At 37.5% G+C, this 21,441-nt stretch overlaps 1 protein-coding gene across 4 annotated transcripts in view; it reads left to right on the top strand.

Moving 5' to 3' along the window:
* DLG5 (discs large MAGUK scaffold protein 5) overlaps positions 1–21,441 on the top strand; it is a 97,007-nt gene that overhangs the window by 21,612 nt on the left and 53,954 nt on the right. For all 4 annotated transcript variants that reach the window (XM_054276951.1, XM_054276949.1, XM_054276950.1 and 1 more), the window contains exon 2: positions 14,152–14,220. In XM_054276951.1, coding sequence (XP_054132926.1) covers positions 14,152–14,220 — 69 coding nt within the window. The remainder of the gene's footprint in view (positions 1–14,151; positions 14,221–21,441) is intronic.

Genomic DNA, 21,441 nt, shown 5'->3' with positions numbered 1-21,441 from the left:
TCACAGAGGCAGGAGAGCTTGGGTGCCACAGCACAGTTCAAAGTGCAATCGAGAAAACTTCCCTACTTATCCCTCCTGCCCTTGTTCTTGGCATTATTTTCCCTTCATGCCATCTGTGCTTAGACCTTCTATTCACAGGGACACAGGAGGTGTCAAGTGCCCTGGAAGTTTGGAATAGGAAGCAAAACACTAAAGCATGTGTTAACATGGGTGTTACTCCTTGATAGGTGAACATTTCCTTTCACACCACAGCATTTTGTCCAAACCTATTCCTGCTGTTAATTAGCATGGTAGTATTGTGTATGCCCTATTCCCCATTCTTTATCCTCTTTTTTCTATGCCTGTGCCACTCACTAAAATGCAGTGCTTTATGGATGGCCACTAGAGAACAGACTGAGCTACTATGAGTCTTCTGTTTCTCAGAAAGCTTTCTGCTTCCTATTAATGATGGGGAAAATAAACAGTAATTTAACAGTTGTTAAGGTTGATTTCTGGTTTTTTTCATGTTGAATATTGCTGGCTAAAATGTCTGGCTGTTGAAACCCCATCTGTTATCTTTCTTCTTTATTTTCATTTTTTGTGGGAAGAACAATACATGTACAGTTTATGGACATGGTGTGTTTTAACGAATTTTAATCGGAAATTAAAATTGAATTAATTTCCGATTATTAATTTTAATTAAATTAATTAAAATTATTTAATTAAATATTAATTAATAATGCTTTCAGTCATCACTAGATCTGTATTCATGCTCTTATAAATGTAGGCCAGAGCACTTAGCATAAGATACTGTTGATCTTGACCTCAGGTATAGACATTGGATTTTTTTTTTTTTAATAGATCATAGTTTTGGGAAGGTAAGCCTAAATATAATCTTGCTTCTGTGTATTAACAGTGACATTGTTAATTTTTAAAAAAATCTAGTTTTAAAGAAATTAATCAAGCCACCTTACTGTTCTGTGCCAAGGCTTGCAACAGAAAATTGTTGTCATTTGTTCCAAGTGACAGCTGTTTGTTTAACTCATAACACAGAAAGCCCACCTTGGTAAATTGACTTAAATATGCAATCCACCTGTCTTTGTGCACCTCTTGTTGCCAATTAAGACTTCAGTTTTTTCTGCTTAATGAACATACATCCTTCAGGTACAGTATTCTATATTTAAAAAAAAAAAACAAACAAAGCCAAACCAAAAGTATGCAAGTGTTTTCCTTACCTCATTTCTTGAAAAGTATAAGAGATAGACATGATTTCTGGTTTTGAAAATTGAATACTAGATTTCCAGTAGGAGACAGGGATGTTGATGAGGTGATGTGTGTTTTGAAAGATTATCATCTGTGTGTTTGGAGCCAAGGTCGTGGTAAGGTGTTTCTGGCCCTGTAAATGTTGGTCTGTTTGCTTTCAGAATACAGCTTTTCATTCTCTTCCCCAAAAATACAAATCATAAGAGCTCCCTCTCCCCACAATAATGAAATTTTTAATCTTTTTCATGCTAAGACAAAAAATTAGAAGTAGGAAAATTATAGAGGTTGGTTTCAGTAAGAAGATCAAGAGTGTCTCAGAAAGCTGTGAAAGATGATAAAAAGATAGGAGACCTCTGTTTAGTACAGGAGTCAGCAGATTGCTTAGGGCCCTGACTTCTACTACTTGGGGGAGCATCTTGTGTGTTTGTTGCTTTCCATTGCCCTAATGGACCAAGAATAACTTCACTGGTGCAGTGTGGATTTCCTTATCCTGTTTCTACTGATTTTAGTAGTGGTTTTTTTTGTTTTGTTTTCCCCATCCGGTGGAAGGGGAATACTTGCTGAGATCCACTCTATTTTGAAAACACAAAGCAAATTCTAGTGCCTCAAGAGGTGTGCCAGTAAAACATAATGGTTGTTTTGTGTATAGTCTTTCAATTTGAATGTTTATCTCCGCAATTTCTTTGAATCATTTTGTGTCTTGTGATCTCTTTAGCTGTCCATTATCACTGCTATTTATTTGCTGTATATTGCTTTTATTTGTATCTGCTCTTACTTTGTGTAGGTGATAAATGTGCAGTTGTGTTTCTGCGTGTGACAAAGCATCCCAATTCCCAATCTGCCAGCACTTTGTTTCTGATGAGTTCTGCCCAGGGAGCACGACTTGCCAGGCGGGCATGAATCAGTGAATGATCATTTAATCTGTGCAAATACTTGTCCTTTTTTGCTCGAGCTGAGGAACCGGGGAGGTGACATTTTAAAAACACTTAAGTTGTGACTAGAATCATCCTGCCTTGAAAACCAGGTGATGCTGGTCTGCTGTGCCTAAATGTCAAGTGATTAATAGTCATGGTTAGTATTTGCACTTCTAGGGATGATTACAGGGGTTCAGCCTGACAGTAGCAGGAAGGAGGTAAGTTCTGTAACCAGGCAGGGCTTGTTCTGACTTGTTCAGAACAACATACTTCCCTGATGCAGATTTTTAGTGAAGGGGTGTTGCTCATCTCTTCAAAGGGCCATGGTAGCTCAGATATTCTGGGATTAGTTTTTCAAAACTTTCCTGATGGCTTCTCTTTATGTGTGATAGTTGCTGTCTGATGGTGTCACCAATGAGCACTTCAAGTTGTGCTTTTTGATGGGCCAACTTCTTAATGTAGAAAGAACAGGTTCTAGGTGATCTTATATACAAACCGAGCTCAATTTTAAATTGTAAAGTTCTTTGTATTCCTGGGAGGGTGTTTCTGCATGGTGCATCTTGGGTAGTTGCAAATATTGATCAGCTCCTTGGTTTTGTGTTTTGTTGTGGTTTTTTTTCCCTATTAGCCTACCTGAAGGTAACAACTTTGTTGTATTGCCTATTATATTATAGAACTCTGATGCTTGGACTTGTTAATTGTGCAGGGGGCTGAGACAGGAGCTCTGTTTGGGTGGATGAATAGGACTTGTTGGGTTTTATTTGTTTTCTCAAACAATATACATTTATGCATTGAGATTCTTCCCTCTGATAATCTGTCCAGGGAATGGAGAGAAGCATGCTTTATGAAGCTGAAGGATAAATAAATATGACCAACCTCAAAGTCTCACCTGTCAGGAGATGTAACTGGATACATACAGAGAACATGCCAAAAAATTAAGAGTGCTCATGGGATTAAATCTTTCTGGTTCATCCCATTGTCCTCATATTGAAGATAGTAGCAGCATGTAGGTAATCTGACTTTGCTCTTGATCAAAAAAAGTCTGAGCCTCTGTGAAAGTCTGTGAAGTCATAAATGTTTCCTCTAGTTGGGAACAAGTTGCTGGGTGTTTGGCTTTTTTGTTTGGTTGATTTTTTTTTTTTTTTTTTTTTTTTTACCTTCAGGATCTCTTCAGTGGCTTGGATTTCTTTCCTCTCACTTATTTCAATTATCTTAATTCTGTACTTTTTTTAAAGTAATGATTTATTAAGTATTTTGGAGGATCTCTGCATTTTAAATAAAACAGAATCAGCACAAGCATCTTTAATTAAAAAGCAAATTTAGCCCTTATGTGAAAAGTTGCAGGATTTATTTTCCCATCAGGGTAAAGGGTAGCAGGGAAGGGAAAGCAATGATTTAAAGAGCTACATGCTTTCAATCCTCTTTTTAGTTGAAGAATTTAAATTTTCTTTGAAGTTTTCCTGTGATGTTATTTGTGAAAGAAAGAGATAGTTATATGCTTTTGTACAAATTAAAACCCTTTTGAGATTTGTTGCAGTGTGGATTTTGAAATGTGAACTGCTTTCTAATGGATCCAAACTAATATTCACAGTTGTTTTTTACATATCTTCTAATGTACTCAAAATGTTGATTTTTGGAAGATATTATCCAAGCAGAGAGAAGATGTAGGGCTGAATATTCCCATGAGGAATTTGTGGTTTATAGCACTCCTAGGAAAGATGAAACTGTTGAGCTGAGCTCCAGTCGCCTGTTTGCTTTTACATACTTCTGTTTACACAATTAGACTTCCTTTTTTTTTTTTTTTTTTTACTACTTTGTATTCTTAACAGTAAAATCATGCAGCAACATAAGGTGGATTTGGGAAAATTGTGATTGAATGTAATCCACTTGTTTGTAATTTGAATGTCTTGAATATTCTTGTTTTATCTAATGGCAATGTAGAATAAGAATATCTCTAACAGCAGCAGTACTATGAGAGGATCAAGAAAAAAGTGGTGAAAATGTCTTGTAGAGAAGAGTCGCTCTAACAAAGATGGCTGTAGTTCATGATGGAAGATTTAATACTGTGATAAATGGTGATGGTTCTGAACCTGTGTCTTCTTTGTTATTTCCTAAGCAGTTTCTCATGTTACAGAGTAGTTGAATTTGGTCTTCGTTGTAATGTCTTTCAAATATTTGGTGTTTGTGGGTGCAGTAGCACTGTAATTCATCCCACTTCAGGCTTTAGGAGGGGTTTTTTAGAGGGAAACCTTTTCTTAGTTTATAGGACTTGGTTTTGATTATAGTTTAGTTAGTGCTTAACTGTATGTCAGTGTTTCATGCTGGAAGCTGTATGTGAGGAAAACACTCGATGCAATGAATGTTTACCTTTTTTTCCTTAAACCCACTAACATTCTCATGTTTTTTTTCTGTCCTCTGCACCCTTAACATCACTATTCTCATAACTATTGTTGAAATGGGAAGCACAGTGGAACACTTGATCCTGGTGGCAGCTAGTTTTATTGATGCCATCTCCTTTAGAAAAACCTCCAATATCTGCAGAACCTGTTCAAGGAAAAAAGATCTAACGAAAGCCAGTAGAAGACAAGTGTCTGAGCCAGCCATGAAGCCTGCACAGGAAAGCCTGTTCAAGGCTACCTTTGGAGACAGAACATTTACTGGCTCTTCTGTTACTGATGTGGAATCAATGAAATGTGGGTGTATATTTGGTTAAATGAAGAGGTTGCACAGTGTTGCAGTTTGCTATGCCCAACCACGTGGCATGTGTGAGGGCATGTTTGTGCTGTCATCAGTAGGTGAACCTGAATGTTAAAACTGTCCCCCCTCCATCTTCATGCCTGACAAGTGGTGCTGATGGGGAGGTAGCCTCTTTATTTGCTCCTCTGCTCCAAAATGAAGATGCGAGATGGTTAAGGAGAAACCAGACCTTTCTTTCAGGCAGGTGACTTCCCAGTCATGACAAGCCTTGACTTGTTTATTGTCTGAGTCACCTCTCTTGGGGGAGAGGCCACTCTTTCTCCCCTCAACAGCTCTGACTTCTGCTGTCCAATATGCCATGTTCTACTTCTTCTGTGTTGTAGTCTTGTTTTCTTTCTTTCTTCTTTTCTTCTGTCACTTCTGTCTTAGTGGACTAGGGTATTATACTTGCATTTGGAGTAGCATGCTGGACATCAAGTGCATGTGCTGACTTTTTAGCCTGTGTCTCTTCCACAGACCCCAGGGAAGTCAGCTGCACTCCTTACAGCTTAGTGTGTGGTGTCAAGTAATGCTAATGCTATTGCTTCCTGTCAGAGTGTGATTTCAGGCTTTTATCAGTACACTGTTAAGCTTTAAAACTTTTTCTAGAATTGATAGAGCCAATAGCATTTGGCTGCCTGTATTGCAGGCATTGCCACCCCTTTCCCCCCTGTGCCCTTAAAGTTGCTCTTACAGTGAAAATTTGGGTTCTAGAAATCCTCCCCTTAGTAAGATCTGCCTGCCTCTCACTAGGGCCTCAAGTTCCCACCTATTGCTGTGTACACACACAGTAACTGATCGCTTGGTAACCCAGACCTGTTGGTTTAAAAGGTCCTAACTAAGTCATTAGGCACTAGGTGACTTGCTACACTTGCAGCAGTTGCATTTCTCCCAAAATAATAACTACAAAAAAGCTCGAAGGCCAATTTAGTATGTTGATACCTTTGCTATGTAGGAAACATCCTCTCTAGACACTCAAATGGTTTTAGTCTCCATACAGGGTGTTGTTGTTAAGAAGCCACTAGGAACATCTGTGTATAAGCAAGGAAACTCCTTTGATGGTGAAAAGCACTGTGTGGCTGCCTCCCCACTCTATCAAGCCATAGCAGAGGCTGGGAGCATTGTCTCCTCCTTGTCCTGCCATGACTGAGAGATAAGGAAAAGTAGCAGCACTGGTGTCCTCCAGAGAAGAGGCAATGCAGGAGTTGGAGCTATAATTGCTTCCAGATGAGTTCCTATTTTTCCAGCAGTCTCAGCTCCTAGGTAGAGTGAGCATGTGTATGCATGAGCACTCTGTTACTTGGAGGAAGATGGCTTTTAGTTCTGTTTAGTTACATGTGTTACTTTTGCCTTTAGGAAGCTTAAGCACTGTTTTTCTGTGTATTCCCTGTGTGTGTCAGGGAGAGATGTGCTCACAGAGGACCAGTGGCTGAGGTTATCGGGCTGTCACTGCCCCATCACAGCCGAAGGTTACCTCCGGTGAGGGATGGGCAGTTCTGGTGGGTGGTGCAGTTTTACCCGAAGAGGCATGAAGTTCATGCCTGGGGATTTTTGCAACAAGCTATTTTTGTAAATAGCTCATAGGTAATAGACTCCTGTAATAATCACTCAGTACAGCAGAGCAATTAAGGACATGCTTCGTTGTGTTGTTTGAATGAGAGTGTAGGTGTGGTTTCTTTTTTATATCTGTGTGTTTGTCTTTGGAAAAAATACTGTCTGTGGATCAAATATATTCTTAATTGATATTGTTACTTTCTCTGCCCCTTCTGAGGTCACAGCCGTGCTTGGAACTTGCAAGAGTTGTCTGGTGAAGCTATTAGCTTTGTGAAAACTGATAGATTTCTGGAAAGATCCTGTATAGATGCACACAGAATGATTGCTCCAATCTGTCTGGGTTTTGAGAAGGGTCTTGGTCACTTAGCCATGGATTTGACTTTTCCTTTGTCTGTGGTACTTGGTGTGTGCAAGTAGCTTCACACAGTTCTGATGACCTTCCTGTAACTGCAGATGTCCTGAAAAGGACTTGGGCCTGAAGTCTCTAGGTGACAAGGACTGACCTCTCTTTTACTGAGCAGAGTTTTGTACTCTATGCCTACAGAATAAATATGTATGTGTTTAATATGGAATTACTGCTGGCAGTAGGATTTCCTTATCTACAGCACTGGGAGGGGAAAAAGCTGTGGTTTTTGTTCTTCTTTACTTTTGCTATCTTAAATGAAATTGAGTGTCAAGGAATAAAATTAACTTGCCAAGGCGACAAGAAGATTCAAATCAAATTGTTTAGCTTAGATATATCTTTTCTCTTAGCATTTTAAGTAAAAACTGCTATAAACAGAAACAGACGAAGCTTGGATCTAAGTGCTCTTCTGTATGAAAGTGTGTATAGTTTTTTCCATTGTAACAACACAAAAAAATTGAGTTTAAAACCCTTCTGTAACATAGCTTAAAGGAACCATCTGGGGCCTGTTTTTTCCCCTGTGTTTTTCTGAGTAAGGGCTGAAGCATGCTATGAAGAGCTATATAGAGAGAATTCGTTTTTTTAGGGCTTAGCTGGGGAGTATGCATCTCCTTTCAAGGTTGCAAGGAAGCTTCTTGAGAATTATGCCAGATGTCACACAAGTAACATGAACCACTCTTTTGAGAGATGCATGGCTTGGAAAAGTCAAATCTCCCAACATGACTCTTAATTTCAGAGGAGGCACATTTAGTAGTGACTCCCACATAGTCCAGGTTTGGTTGTGTTGATAGTCTCTTGCAGTCCTAAGAGCAGTAGATGTGAACTGGTTTGTAACTTGTAGCAAAATGAGGATTCCAGACTAGATACATGAGGCTCATATGAGGAGGTATTGTGTAAGTAACTTCTTCAGTCAGTTGCTGGTTTGGTTCTTCAGTAGTAGTGGGCTGCTTTCTAAGAGCATTCCATCTACTTTGTTCTGGCTCTTGTTAGAAAAAGAAGTTTGGCCCATGTCAGTGTGCTAGGGTTATAAAAATCAGGATATTCAGAGAAAATAGGTAGTGTTGTAAGATTGTATTGTACTTAATGGGTTTAAAAAGGTAGATAGTATCAGGAGATGCTATCATAGATAATCCAGCATATCGTACATAATCCAGCAAGGTTTATCATACATGATCCAGCAGACAACTGAAATGTTCCTGATAGCTAGAAGGAAGAAAAAATGGATACCTTTGCCTTTTTGCCATTGAAGTGGAATGGATTCCACAGAATATATTAATAGGAATTGTTAAAGCATCTATGTTAAAAACAAAAATTAAAATAATTAATAAGAAATTTGTAGTTGTTTGATAAGATAGTTGTAGTGCCACATCATGCTTTAGAACAGAAGACAGCACTGCTGCATTGATAATAATCAGCTCATGTGCAATCCACAAGCTGAAATATAAGATAATTTGCTTCACCTACCTGCACTGCATTTTTACTAAAACTTGATTTTAAATTCAAATTTTTTGCCATCTGCACTAAATACTGAGGTTGAAGAATTCATAATCAGTTACTCTTTTCTCTGCCTTTTGTGCATAAGCCTATGGAAGTAAATATTTCTCTTGTTCAGATGTTGCTAAGAAAATTACAATTTTACAGATATTTGTCTAGCATTGTTTTTGATAGCTGAAGATCTGGTGCTGTACTGACTGACAGCTAGGAACTGAATTCAGGGCATCTTCATTGATGTTTCTGGCTTCTGGCAACTTTTTGAATCTAGGCCTTAACATAAATTGTCATATTAAATCATGATTATTACTTAAATCTGACTTTAGGTTCATCTTGATTAAATGTTTCAGAGAAAGGTGCCTCAGTCCTTTTTCATGTGTGAAGTGTTCTGTCCTTAACAAGAGAGTATTTGTAATCACTTAGAATTCCAGATTGACTTAAACAGTAAAGCAGCTATGTTTTCCCAAACAGCTCTTTTAATATTAACATCTAAATATCTCATTAATACCTTGTTATAAAAAGTTTTTTCTATTGAAAAGAAAAATAAACTTTTTGAACCTCACCACTTCTGTAAAACTATTACAGACCAAGCTTTTTGGGAAATAAAAAAAATGTGGAGTTTTAGCTGCTTAATTATTTAAAAAGCCATTTCATGTTCATTTAGTTTTCATGGTGTCCTAAAAATAGATATACAGAATAAACAACAAAGCTGTGCCTGAAAGCAGACAAGGAAGAAATAGCAAACTTTTGGTGAAATAGCATCTACTTCTGTTTGACCTTTACTGCTAAGTTTGTACCTTTTGTTCTTGGAGTTGCTCATATCCTTCTGGGTAAATGGCTGTGAAACATCTGAAATAAGTGTGACACAAGTGGAAGCAAATATTTCATTGAAGGTTTTGTATGAGATCAGAATTTAGTGTCTGAATTTCACACAGCTTGCAAGCAGTGACCATGTCCTGTGGTTTGTGACAAACCTGGGTGCACAGGCTGCCATGGAAAGAATAGCTTCAGACACAGAGCAGGGCAGATCCATGTAGTCTTGAGCTCCTTGGGCAGTTTTGTTTTTGTAAAGGCAAAGGGAACATTGAATTTTGTGTTGTTTCCAGTTGTAATCAAACAACTGCTCCCCCAGCATGTGGGAGTCCTGCCAATGTCTGTTTGGTTTGGTGCATGGAGATGTGCATAAGGCAATGTTTGTTGTGCTGCCCTCTCATCCGGTGCATTGGATTTCCGTCAGAAAAATCATTTGCTGACAATAAGTTGAATCAGCTGGCAGTCACTGCACTGCAAAGGGAGGTGGGAGGAGGAGCAGAATTCAATTAACAATGGAAATTTGTAGCTGAGGAGCATGGAGGGTTGTTTAACATTATCCTTAAACACAGAGAAGTAGCAAAAGAAATTTGTATGGGCAAAGGCTCCTTCCAGTCTCAGTCCTACATTAACTTAAGTGTTCCTGGTTAGAAATTGTGCCTAATTTAGGAGTCAGCCATACTGCAGGTGTAAATGCCATCCCTAAAGATGGATGACCTACCCAGAGCTGTGCAGCCAAGATCTGAGCACTCCCCATCATGTGGGATAAAACACCTCATGCTCCTTGAATAAACCCCCTTGTTCTTCACACACTGAAGCAGGTTCAGTATACTTGTCTCTTTGGCCCTGTGCTGAGGGTGTTTGTCGGAGAGAGGAACTGTTGTGACACAGTTTAGTTCATATAATGAAGCTTGGAAGATGAAATAGCCTTCTTTGAGTCGAGTTTGTAAGATAAGGGTGGGAGGGAATAATTAAAGGATTGAAGGTATATGTGCAATGAATTTTGCAAAGGTGAATCCCTGTCCCTTCTTTGGCCACTGCAGTCCCCTGGGATACGCTGTGCTTTAGAGCTGTGAGCAGAGCCTGTGTATTTGTGTGGAGGAGGATGAGAAGTTTCTGTGTAGTGCTGCCAGTTGACAGCTTAGTTCTCTTAATCTGAACACTGTATTTTTTCTCACAAGTCATTCAGATATCATACTTGATCCTTTGTACTACTTTCTTAAAGAAAGTACCAAGTTCAAGCTTGTTTTGGAGACATTATTTGGAGACAGCTGACTTGGCTTTTTGTAGTTTCTCCTTTAAGAACAGGTGATGTCCAGTGTTACATGGTGTTTCACAATTCAGAAGTTAGAAAGAAGAGAGAAAAGTTCTGTTTTCATTTTGTATGACTGGTTTAATTCCACCAGTCTTGATTTGATACTCCTGATGAGGATATTGCTGGCTTAGACAATTGCAGTCTTCTCAGGGTGTGTAACTCTTCTCTAGGTTTTTTCTTTCTGTTTTTTTTTTTTCCTGTTTCCACCATCATTTTCTTTCTTGTCAAATAAAATACATATCACTCTTTCTGTGTGGCTGTTGTGTGAAAGATGAAGGCAAACTGGAACACAGTTCTTTGTTGTCCCTGGAGGTGGCTTCCACACTTAAGCAACAAGTTCCTTTCCTGAATCTGTGCGTTCTTAAGTGGCCTTCCTGTAATCTGATTAATAAAGACAGTAATAACTTAAAGAAATTTGACTTGCTCTAGTTGTTGAAAATAGAAGGAAATGAGATTCTTAAGGTTCTCAAGTATATAGTGTAGCAGTTTCTAAATCCCTGTGCTCTGCCAAAGCTGTTTAATACAGCCAGGAGTTGATCCAAAGCTTATGTCTGGATAAGTAAAAGAGAAAGCAAGTCTGCCATGTCAGGACAGGATGGTCATGTATTTTCCCTCACCATGTGAATGTAAATCTGTAGAAGATGTGCTTGGGTTTTGGTTTGCTTGTGCTTCTTGGGGTTTTCTTTTTGATGTAGTGTTTGGTTTAGAGTTTTTTCTTATTTCTATTTTTAAGTAGGTATAGGTTCTACTGTGTTTCTCAGAATCCTGTCATTGCAAGTGTAGTCTTAAACTTTAGAAACATGTCAGCAAATCAGTGAATTGAAATCAAATGTAGCAAGTTTTACCACTGGGGGATTTCAGTATGCAAAGTGAATACTAACAGAAAAATATTAAAGTGAGCTATTTGGAAAAGTGTGGTGAAATGCCTGTGAACTAGGTGTGAAGCACTTTCAGCCTTTATCTAAAAAAGTGTTTGACTTCTTACTGGGTTTAATGTTCAGATCTTCTTTTCTTTTGGTGCAATTTGACAAGATGGACAGTCAGAAAACAGTAAGAACAGGAAATAAAGTGGAAGATTCTTTTGGGGGAAGGTGAATTTTCAACAAGTTAATTAGAATACCATGGCTGTGCAGCTTACAAATAATCAGGGTGTTCTAGTGCCTTTGGTTGTAGAAACTGATGTGTGCCTTTTTCTTTTATTTTTTTTTTTTAAACCTGTATCTAAATTGTTGTTGGGATGATTTTGAGTGTTTTCATTTATGTGAGGAGGCATTCTAATGAGTGGGGAAATATTGCTTGAAGCATTTGCAGGTACCAATGATATATTGCTAGCTTGATCAAGCAAAATATGCCAAGCACAATGCCACTTTAGCCTGGATTTAATACAAAGATGTATGTCAGTACAGTACCTCAAGATGAATTTTAATATTGTGACAGCTGTGTAGGGACCTGGTTGTTGTTTCTGATACTTACTAATACTAATGCTTCTGATGACAAAGGTGGCACTTGTTACAGATAATGAACTTGTACCCTGTGTAATTTAAAAACAAAATGAAACCAGACAATGTGACTAGATTGTTGTTGTTGTTATTGTAAGTGAGGAATTATGAACGGGTCAGATAATTCCTCCCCTCTTCACAATTGTAGGTTTTCTTGATAGCATGCCATGCATACCGGATCTTGTGTCTACAAATATGAGCTAATGTTTTAAGAACATGGCTTTGGAGAGTCATATTTCTCCATTGATGAAGTCAGCTTCACAAAACCTTTCTGTCCATTCCAGAGAGCAGAACTTAACTCATCTTCAGTCCTGTCTCTGGCTTGTAATGCAGGACAAGAAGACAGAGAGGATTAGTTTCTTGAAGATAAGTAAAATGAAGATCAGTTAAGATGATGAGATTTTTGAGTGTTTTAATTCTTCACTCTTAAAAGCAAAAGCAGCTAATAATTGCTACAAGTTTCTTTAGGTGTGGAACTCCTGTGTAATCTTTTAGAGGAACTGGGCGATTTTGCCTTCAATTGCTGAGCATAATTAAATATCACTTCCTGGTACAAGATTTTGTTGTGCTTGAGTCCCACATGGTTTTGATACAATCTCAGTACGTGTGGTCTATCATAAAGATGTCCTACTCTGTTTAATATATTGATTTGTTTTTTTAACTTGTGATTCTAGTCAGTCTAAGTCCAGACTGCAAGAAATACTGCAAGGCATATGAGTTTAGAATATGCAAGGAGGTTAAGTATAACTAATGTGGAAATTATTTAGCTTTTAATAAGCTTTAAATAAATAGGAATGCAGCTTAAATTTCTATTATTTGAAAATGTCTGAAATAGAAGCAAAAAGGTGCAGCAGATTTTTTCTGAAGCCAGTGTGTCAGTGATGTACTTATTGTATTTTGTTTAAGAATTTGAACAAAACAAAAAAATTAGGTCCTGTACAATTGAATAGAATTATTGTACCAAATATATTTAAAATCATTTTTCATAGAGATTTTTCAGTTTAAACAGTCTACTTCAAGATGCAATTTCTTGCTTATTTTCAATTTTTTTCTTTTTTGAATTGATTTTTTCCATTATTACTTGTGTTACTAAAATTATTTTATCAAATCTTGCCTTTCATTCATCTAACATCATAGTTAGTTACATGTAGTTACAGATGTCATGCTTTTCTCTAGTAAGAAGCAGAGGAGATGAACAAAAACTAATTTCTTTTTTATTTTCTAGCCTATCCTTCCTTCAGTCTATTCCGTGCAGTTATTCCTGCTGCTTCTCAGTTTTTATTTCTTCATTTCAAAGAAACTGGAAGAGAGAAATATTGAAATATAAGGAGGGACTCTAGCAAAGGGAGCTCCTGAATTTTTTGAAGCAGCCTTAGGGCTTGGATGTTGTGAGCACAGCTCTCTCATCCTGGCAAGTGCTGAAAATAGCCTAGATTTAATGGCTTTTGTACATAATCATTGCCTGTCTTTCTACCATGGTGTGTTTATCCTGTCTGTGAGGGATGGTGGAGCTGTTTGGTTAATGTTTTGAAGTAGGACCTGTCCTTCTAGTTCTTCTGGTAAATAAAATCTGGCATACTTCTAAAATAGCTAAAATAAAGGGCTTCTCTGTCTGTTGATTTATTAATACATGAGTAAACTTGCTGCTTTGTGGGTCCTTGCTCTTAAGACCAGATACTGAAAGTTGCAAATGGATGCAAGCAAATTTTATTTACAAATTAAATGAAATTTTTAACTCTGAATGAAGTTTGAGAAGAAGAATACCAAGTAATTACACAATGAATTAGGAGCTGGTACATGTAGACAGGAGAAACCAAAATAGATTGCCACTGTTGTCACAAGTATCACTCCTAATCTTCTATTATAGACTTGAAACTCTGTGTTTTCAGTCTGTCTGAAATAACTGAAATACTTCATATTTTGCTGAACTCATTTTTACCATGTTATCCAAAATGGTGTTCTACCACAAAAAGTGCACAGTGAAGTGTTCATTTACAAGTTATGCTTTGCCTGTTAGATTTTTGTTTCAGTGATGTGTCTTCTCTCTGATTTAGTAATTTGAATAATTTTAGTAATTTTAGTTAATTTATTTGGCATCTACAGTATCAAGGAAATGAATCATAGCTTTGTTTGTAGAGAGGAAAAGGGGAGAAAAAGTTAATACTATTTTTATTTTCCTGATTCTAGGGTCCACTTACAGTGTGCTGTCCATAATGCCTTCTGACTCGGAAAGCAGCAGTTCTCTGAGCAGCATTGGTGAGTAAAGCACTAATATTAGAACTTGATGAGTGTGTCTTTTGGGAACTGGGAGAACAACTTTTTAAGGTTGCCTCTGGGAAGAGTAGAGAGATATCCTGGTCATAAAATCAAACAAGTTGGCCTATAAGATGTAACCATCCATCTTCACCAGGAGCAAGTGTACTTTCCTGCAGTGCAAGCTCAGCCTTGTCATGGCTGGCTGCAGTTGTTGCATGTAAAATCTGTTGCATTTGGATATATTAAATGGTGTAACTATGCTTTGTGTTACTTAGTAAAAGGGTGTAAAAGTGGCAACATTGTGTTTACACAAATCTGGATTTATGAGAATATATTTAAGCGTGTGTGTGTATGAATTTCTGTAGATCTGAAAATTATGATCAGAGTCAAAAGCATCATGGAAGTTATAAATAATGTTAGCCAAGGCCATAGCCTTCTAAACCTTTGACAGTGGCTGCAAGCTTTAGCATTTTTTCCCCTGTGTTCAATGAATTGCTTCATTTTCTCTGTTTTTAAAATCATTGGGGAAGATAAAATTGGAGGTATAAAATAGGAAAAAAATTGGAGGTATGAGAAACATTATTAGAGGTGTTTTGTCCACAAGATGCTCTTTGAGCAGCTCTATTATTTTCCTCTATTATTATTGTAAAATAAAAATATTTTACAAATATTTTCTATTGTGAAGTCTGTGTAGAAGTCATTTGCCCTGGATAGGGAATGCAGGCTCTTGCATATTTAAAGTTCCAATGTTGTGTCAGGCATCTGTTGACTTCCCTGACAGCACCAGGCAAGTCAGTTGTCTTTTTAAGGATGTGGGTAGACATCTGTTGCAGTCATTGAGTTGAACTTTTAACTCCAGCAAGCAGGAACAAGATTTTAGGCCTGAATGAACTATTTACTGAAAATACTGGAAGCTGTGACATGTTAGTTTGATTTTAATCAAGACCACACTTGTGTGCTACTGCCTGAAGGAAGGGTAGATTTCATTTGCTGCAAGTAAATTGGGGACTGGAAATAGAAAGAAAAAAGTTCCTAAATTTTTAGGACTATCAGAAAGGCACCTTCCAAAGAAGGTAGTTATTCTAAAACAAAATCCAGTAAGTTTGTGGGATAATTGTATGAAGTGATGGCTGAGACAGGAGAAATGTGGGCGGTACTGTCTACTTCCATGCTCTTCATTTTAAAAAGGAGTGGCACATTTAAATCTTAATTTTGTTTAATTTTTTTTATGTTACTTCCCACAAACTATGTGTTGTTCATATTTTAGGATCCTGAAGTTCACACTGAATTTGGATCTATGGATTTGACATAAGAGAGTGTCCTCAGAATTAGTTTGTCTTTGAAGTTTGCAGTGATTGAAGTTGTTTTATGACCTGAAAATTAAATGCTACTATTGTCCATTATTTTGTTTTATTCAAATTATTAATGAATGGTGGGTATTTAATATTTAAGAGGTTAACAGCCAGATGTGTTCTTTGTTTGAAACTGTTTATTTTATGGTGTGATTATAGACTTGTTAATGAGTCTGATTTTTGCTCCAACTGTTTGGTCATCCTCATGTCTTGTTCTACAAGAGACAGTATTTTTTATGATCCAATATCAATAGAAAAATTGCTTAATAACTGACATACACTAATAGCCATCTTTGCAAGTCACTTCAAAGATTAGTTTAATACTGATGGATTTATAGAATGACAAACCATCATAACTAAATCTGCCTGCATGCCAGCTCCCCTAAGGCTTCATATGACTAGTTTGAATGGAATCCTAACAGATACTGAGGTGCTGTAGCATTTGAGGAATTTCCTATACATCTTGCCCCCACTGTGTCCCAGTAATTTTCACAAGGGTAGTTCTGTGCAGTAGAAATAGTAAGTTTAAACTGAAATGAATGCATCAGTGAAAAGAGGTAAATATGTCATAGTTTGGAGATAGTGCAAGGTTTTGAATCTGTTCAGTTTGACATTGGTAGTTATATGTGCACACACATGTATATAAAGGAGTATTTTTAGTTCCCCGCTCACACAGACCTTCCTCACGGGAAAGATAAGGGATCTATTCTATTATAGCTGTGTTCAAAATGCTGGTTTAAAATTTATACCTTGATTCTGTTTGTTGAGTAGCTCAGAAACAGATGGGCACGTTTGACTTTTTAGGGGAGATGCTAAAGGTTTTGGGGCCACTAAGTACACCCAGATAAATCTTCAGATAATTAAGCTTAGCATCATATAATTAGGAGAGATAATTCCATCTTTCATACGTAGTCGTTAGACTCCATAGTTCATAAGTGTAACTGGAGACTCATACGTCCATGTGCTTCTTCTTTTCTTCCCAAGTCTTAATTACCCTAGCTATTGTTAGAGATGGTTCTGCTGCCAGCATTTTTAATTGCATGATCTTTTTCTGAAATACTTCCAAGTAAGTCAGGAAGTTGTGAAATGGAGATGCTGCTATACATTTTACAGCTATCCTGGGTTTGAGTTAATTTATGAAGCTATAGTATATAACAATGGGCTTATTTTCCAGAAAAAGACTCTGATCTATGAACTAATCTTAAATAGAACTAAGATTGTTGTTAGTTCTGAGAACTTGAGCTCAGTCTCAGTCCAATAAATAAAGCCTAGTGTTAGTATTTTGAAAGGAGAGAAAGATAAGACTACATCATTTGATCACTATGTAAAACCATGGTGTACTGAAGTCTTGGGTGTATTTGCAGTTCTGATTCTCTCATTGAAAGCCAAGAGTGCAATCAGCATGGAGAGCAGCAACATAGATGAATGAACAGTTATCCAGCAGCTTCTTTACGGGGAGCAAATGGCTATTTTTGAGTTTTCTCAGTCTTCAGTTATGTCAATATAAAAGTAGAGCAGGGAGTGATGCAATTTGCACAATGTGACTCAGGGATAAGCTTAGGGCTAGTCTATTCTGAGTACTGTGTTGTCATCCAAGCTTTTTTTCTCTTCTCCTGCCTCTGTGGGGCTTGCAGAGCATGAGGGAAGCAAGAATGAACTTCCATCCTCATGTACATGTGGTAGCATAAGCAGTTGAGTGGAAGCCAGTTTCCCTCCCTGTGTAATGGCAGGTTAGCAGTCTTGAACAAGAAACTCTGCCTATTTATTCATTTGTATCTGTATGTAAATAAAAATGCTGAGTGATAGCAGTTTTTTCTTGTCTATTTTCTTCATTGTTCAAAATTATTTAAATGGCAATATTTTTTTTTTCCTCTTTTGCTTTCCTCCGTTTCTTCCTGATGTTTTAATAAAATTCATTCTGTGCCTGTGAAACAGGTGGTTTTGGTGGTGTGGTGAGCAAATACTCCCAGTTTATTTCCAAAAGAGGTACCATATAAACTGCTCTAATGGTGTAATACCGGCACTGGCTGTCAGCCCCAGCTTTGTCCCCTCGAAGGAACAAATCCTCGTTAAATTGTCGTGGTCTTTCTCTGTATATCTTTTCCCTTTGTTCTAGGTCAATGACAAAGATTTTTGTGTGTAAATAAAAGCATCCTTCATTTGCCCACTCGCTGTGACCAGCAAACTCTCTGAACAGAACTGTAGTCCTGTGTCTCTGATATCAGAACAATTATTTATGGAGATTCAGTGCCTGTCGTGCCAAGCACGGAACAACAGTGTCACTTGGGAACTGGATAGAGCTCTGTGTGACAGTCCCTGGCAAGCCTCCACTTGACCAGTCATGATAACAGAGAGGAATAGAACAAAAAAATCAAGACCCCTTTTAAAAAACAAAGATTTTAAAAAGTGTCAGTTTGTATAGTGCACTTAATAATTTGGCATTTGATGCCATGACAGGATCATGGTTTCTAGAATCAAGCCATTTTTCACCTATCCTAGTACCATAATGAAGCTTCAGAGTTTTTCTTTAGTGCTATAAAAATGGTTTTTTTCGTCCTGTCCTCAATGCTCAGATGTTTGAGGTTTGTTCTGCTTTGGTTTTAGGAAATGTTTTTTAATGGAACACAGCAGTTTGCATGCAGGTGACAGGCTGTGACTGGGAAGATCCTCCATACTAGTTTTTATTATTAAAATAGTTTTTACCAGAGAGGCATTGCATACTCTTCCATTCTTTTAAAGTATACTGAGTTCCTAATTAGATGAATTTTGGAATGGAAAAGACCTTCTGTCTTTTCACATGTATAAATTTCTTCTTTCCACAGCCGGACCTCTTTGCATTGTTTTGATTACAGCTGTCAATCTTGTAGCCTCTTCATTCCACATTGCATATTAGCACCTTTCTCTTTTAACAGGCTATTACTTTTCTAGCTGTTCAGTTCTTTGCAAATGGTATCTCATCTTTTTCATCACAAGTGTTTCTTCTTATTCTCAGTTCATATCACTGTGCTGCATTTTGCTGTGAGAGCTTACATAGATATAGGGCTTTGTGATATAGGGGTCTGAGGCTATATATAATGTTGCAAATTGTAGGATAGATCATGATACGAACAGTGCAATGGGGAAGAAGGTAAGGAAGTAGAAATCTATTTTTAGACTGATGGGGATTTTGGAGTTTATAATGAATTTTTATTCTCAGAAGGAGGTGAGGCTCTCTGTTCCAGAGTAGATGTAGATTGTTATGGGGATTAACATTGGTGGTGGCTCTACATTAAACTGTAGAGCCACCACCACTGGCTCTACAGTTTTATGCCTTTCCTTGCAGCCATCAGGTGGTCATATGTCTGTCTGCACCAACTTGTCCAACTTTGACTTCAACTGACAGTATTTCTTTGCTTAACACTTGTTTAGCTTATCAGCCTGACAGGCTATTTACAAATTGGGTTTTTTCACTAATTGCGCTTCAAGTTGCTTAATCTGAGAGCCTTAATTCTTACTCCAAAACAAACATTCCTACCCTCCCATCAGATTCCTTCCCAACAATTTTAGTCTTTCACTCCTCATTTTCATGTTGGCCATTTTGGCAAGTGTCCTTTCATGTTGTTGTGATTTCAGTTTATTGCTTCATACTTTCTACAGCTGGATGTAACAAAGTAATTGTTTTCACTATTCACAGGAATGGTTCAGTTGCAGGTGTGGCTTATGATGCACTTTTAGTCTAAAATAAACACTCTATCCTTGTCTGAAAGAGTTATTTCTTTTCCCTGACAGCCTATAGTAGTCTCTCCTTGAATTTCTTGCTTTTTTTTTTTTTTACCGACACAAAGTTCATATTTGTTAAAGACTCCTCAACAGCTAACACCAAGGAAAAAGTGACGACATTGCACTTGCTGAAAGGCCATGAATGAGTAAGGAGGGGTACTAGGGACACTACCAGGATGTCACATCATACTGCTTTTCTGTACAGCAGTAATTACCTTTGATGTTCTGCCTCCTCACCCATCCCTTTTTCTGTTCAGAAGTCATTTTCCTGTAATATTTCATCTCAATGACTGAATTAAAACTCTTTATCTAGGTTTATTTCCTTTGTAGTAAACTACCCATTTAGTTTGCTGGAAACAAGACTTTCAACTTGGAAATTAACACTTCCACACACTTAAAGTAAACTTCACTCTTTGGTTTTACTGTTTGCAAATCATGTAACTGTCTCTAGGATTGATGCTTAATTTCTAGGTGATTTTTAGTGTGCTTATTAATAAATATCTCCTGTAAATAATAAGCATTATGAGTAGCTTTAGTGTGTTATTGCTATGTTCTTTGGTGTCTGTTTGGTGACTGCAGCTGCAGTCTGATATTAGTAATGAACAAGGTTCTCTCAACTTCTTTCTCTCCAAAGGTACTTGAGTGTGCTTCATGGACATCATGCCCTGTTTTTAAAAATGCAACATAACAATACAAAGGTTGACTTTACTCATTTACTGATACAGTATAAATCCCTTCAAAAAGGGACAGTGGGGTTTTTGTGGTGAGAGAGCAACTAATAATAGAGCTGTCCACTTGCTGGTGTTTGGCTTATTATAGCATCTTAACATTTGGCAGCTCCATGTAGGAATTTTTGAAGATTTGGTTGGTCTGCAATGATTTCAATGGAAGTAGTGTATGTGAATACCCATCTCCTGCACTCCAGACAGCAGCTCTGGAGCATGGTGTCTTTCACTGCTCCTTGAGACCATTTATCAGTCTGTGCATTCAGGAAATCCTTTTGGTGACTGTGGTTTTCTTTTGGAGCTGAGAAGTTGATGTGGTGAGGCAGTGATCACAACTCCTACAGGAGAAGATGTGGAGGATGGAGTGCTGGAGGAGCCTCATCCCCTGGGTTGGTGTGCAGCTGGTGTCCATTGTCACTGTCCCCTTTGGGTTCAGTGTGCAAACTTCAATGTAGGCTGTATTTTCAGTACACAGTTTTAAGCCTGACAAAGGTGGGAATTGAGCCAGGGAGTTCCTGTAAATTCAAACTCAGAAACTCCCAGCTGTACATGCCTTGGTCATGGTAACAGATTTTACTCTCAGTTGTATTTCAGCTCAGCAAAATTCTGCAAGGGCTTCTCAAACTGATGTGTCTGCCTTTCCCCCACTGTCCCCATCACTGCTGTTTTTTAGTATTAAGTTGTAGATTTTTTTTCATGTTGACTTTCCTAGAACCACTGCTCAGTTCTTTCTATAGTCTTAAACGTATTGAGGCTGAAAGTTTATTTTAGATGCTGCTGGCTTTGTTTAGGTTTTTATATTCTGAATTAAAACTATATACTGAAATGCTACCCATCCTTTTTCCTTGCATGTTACATGATTGTCACTGCTTTCATAATCTGTTAGGTTTTCTGTCTGTCAGATGAAACTGTTTCTGCAGTTCATTATTCTACCTTTCATTTTTCTTTCCTCAATGTACTGCTGCTTGTGTTTTCTCAAGTTTTATTTACGTGCATGCAATTCTGTTCTGTGCTCTCTGCTGTTCCGTGTTCACTTCAAAAGGTACATCTGAATAAATATATCTAAATGATAAGTAGAATGTAGTTTAGATTTTAACCCTTTTCTAGTGCTCAGAGATTATTGAAAGAAAGTAAATATTTTAGAATGCAATTTTCCTACACAAGTCTTTACTCTCAGTACCTTCCCTAGCTTGGAGAGAAACCCCATTGATCATGCTTTGCAATGCCTCTTGCAAGTAATTTTTAGCACTTTCTATCATGATTTAGAAGACCATGAAGAAATAATATCCTGAATATCTCTGTTCATTTTCTTTTTTTATGAAAGAAAACAATGCAAAAGGCTTGACTGTACAATGAGTAGTCTCCTGTTTGTTTTCAAGCGGGAA

Source organism: Melozone crissalis, unplaced genomic scaffold, assembly GCF_028551555.1.
Source record: "Melozone crissalis strain CALT ecotype California unplaced genomic scaffold, PUWL_Pcris_2 ptg000019l_1, whole genome shotgun sequence".
NCBI classification, from domain to species: Eukaryota; Metazoa; Chordata; class Aves; order Passeriformes; family Passerellidae; genus Melozone; species Melozone crissalis.
The sequence above is the reverse complement of the archived record's forward strand: the minus strand, read 5'-3'. Positions and strand labels throughout refer to the sequence as shown.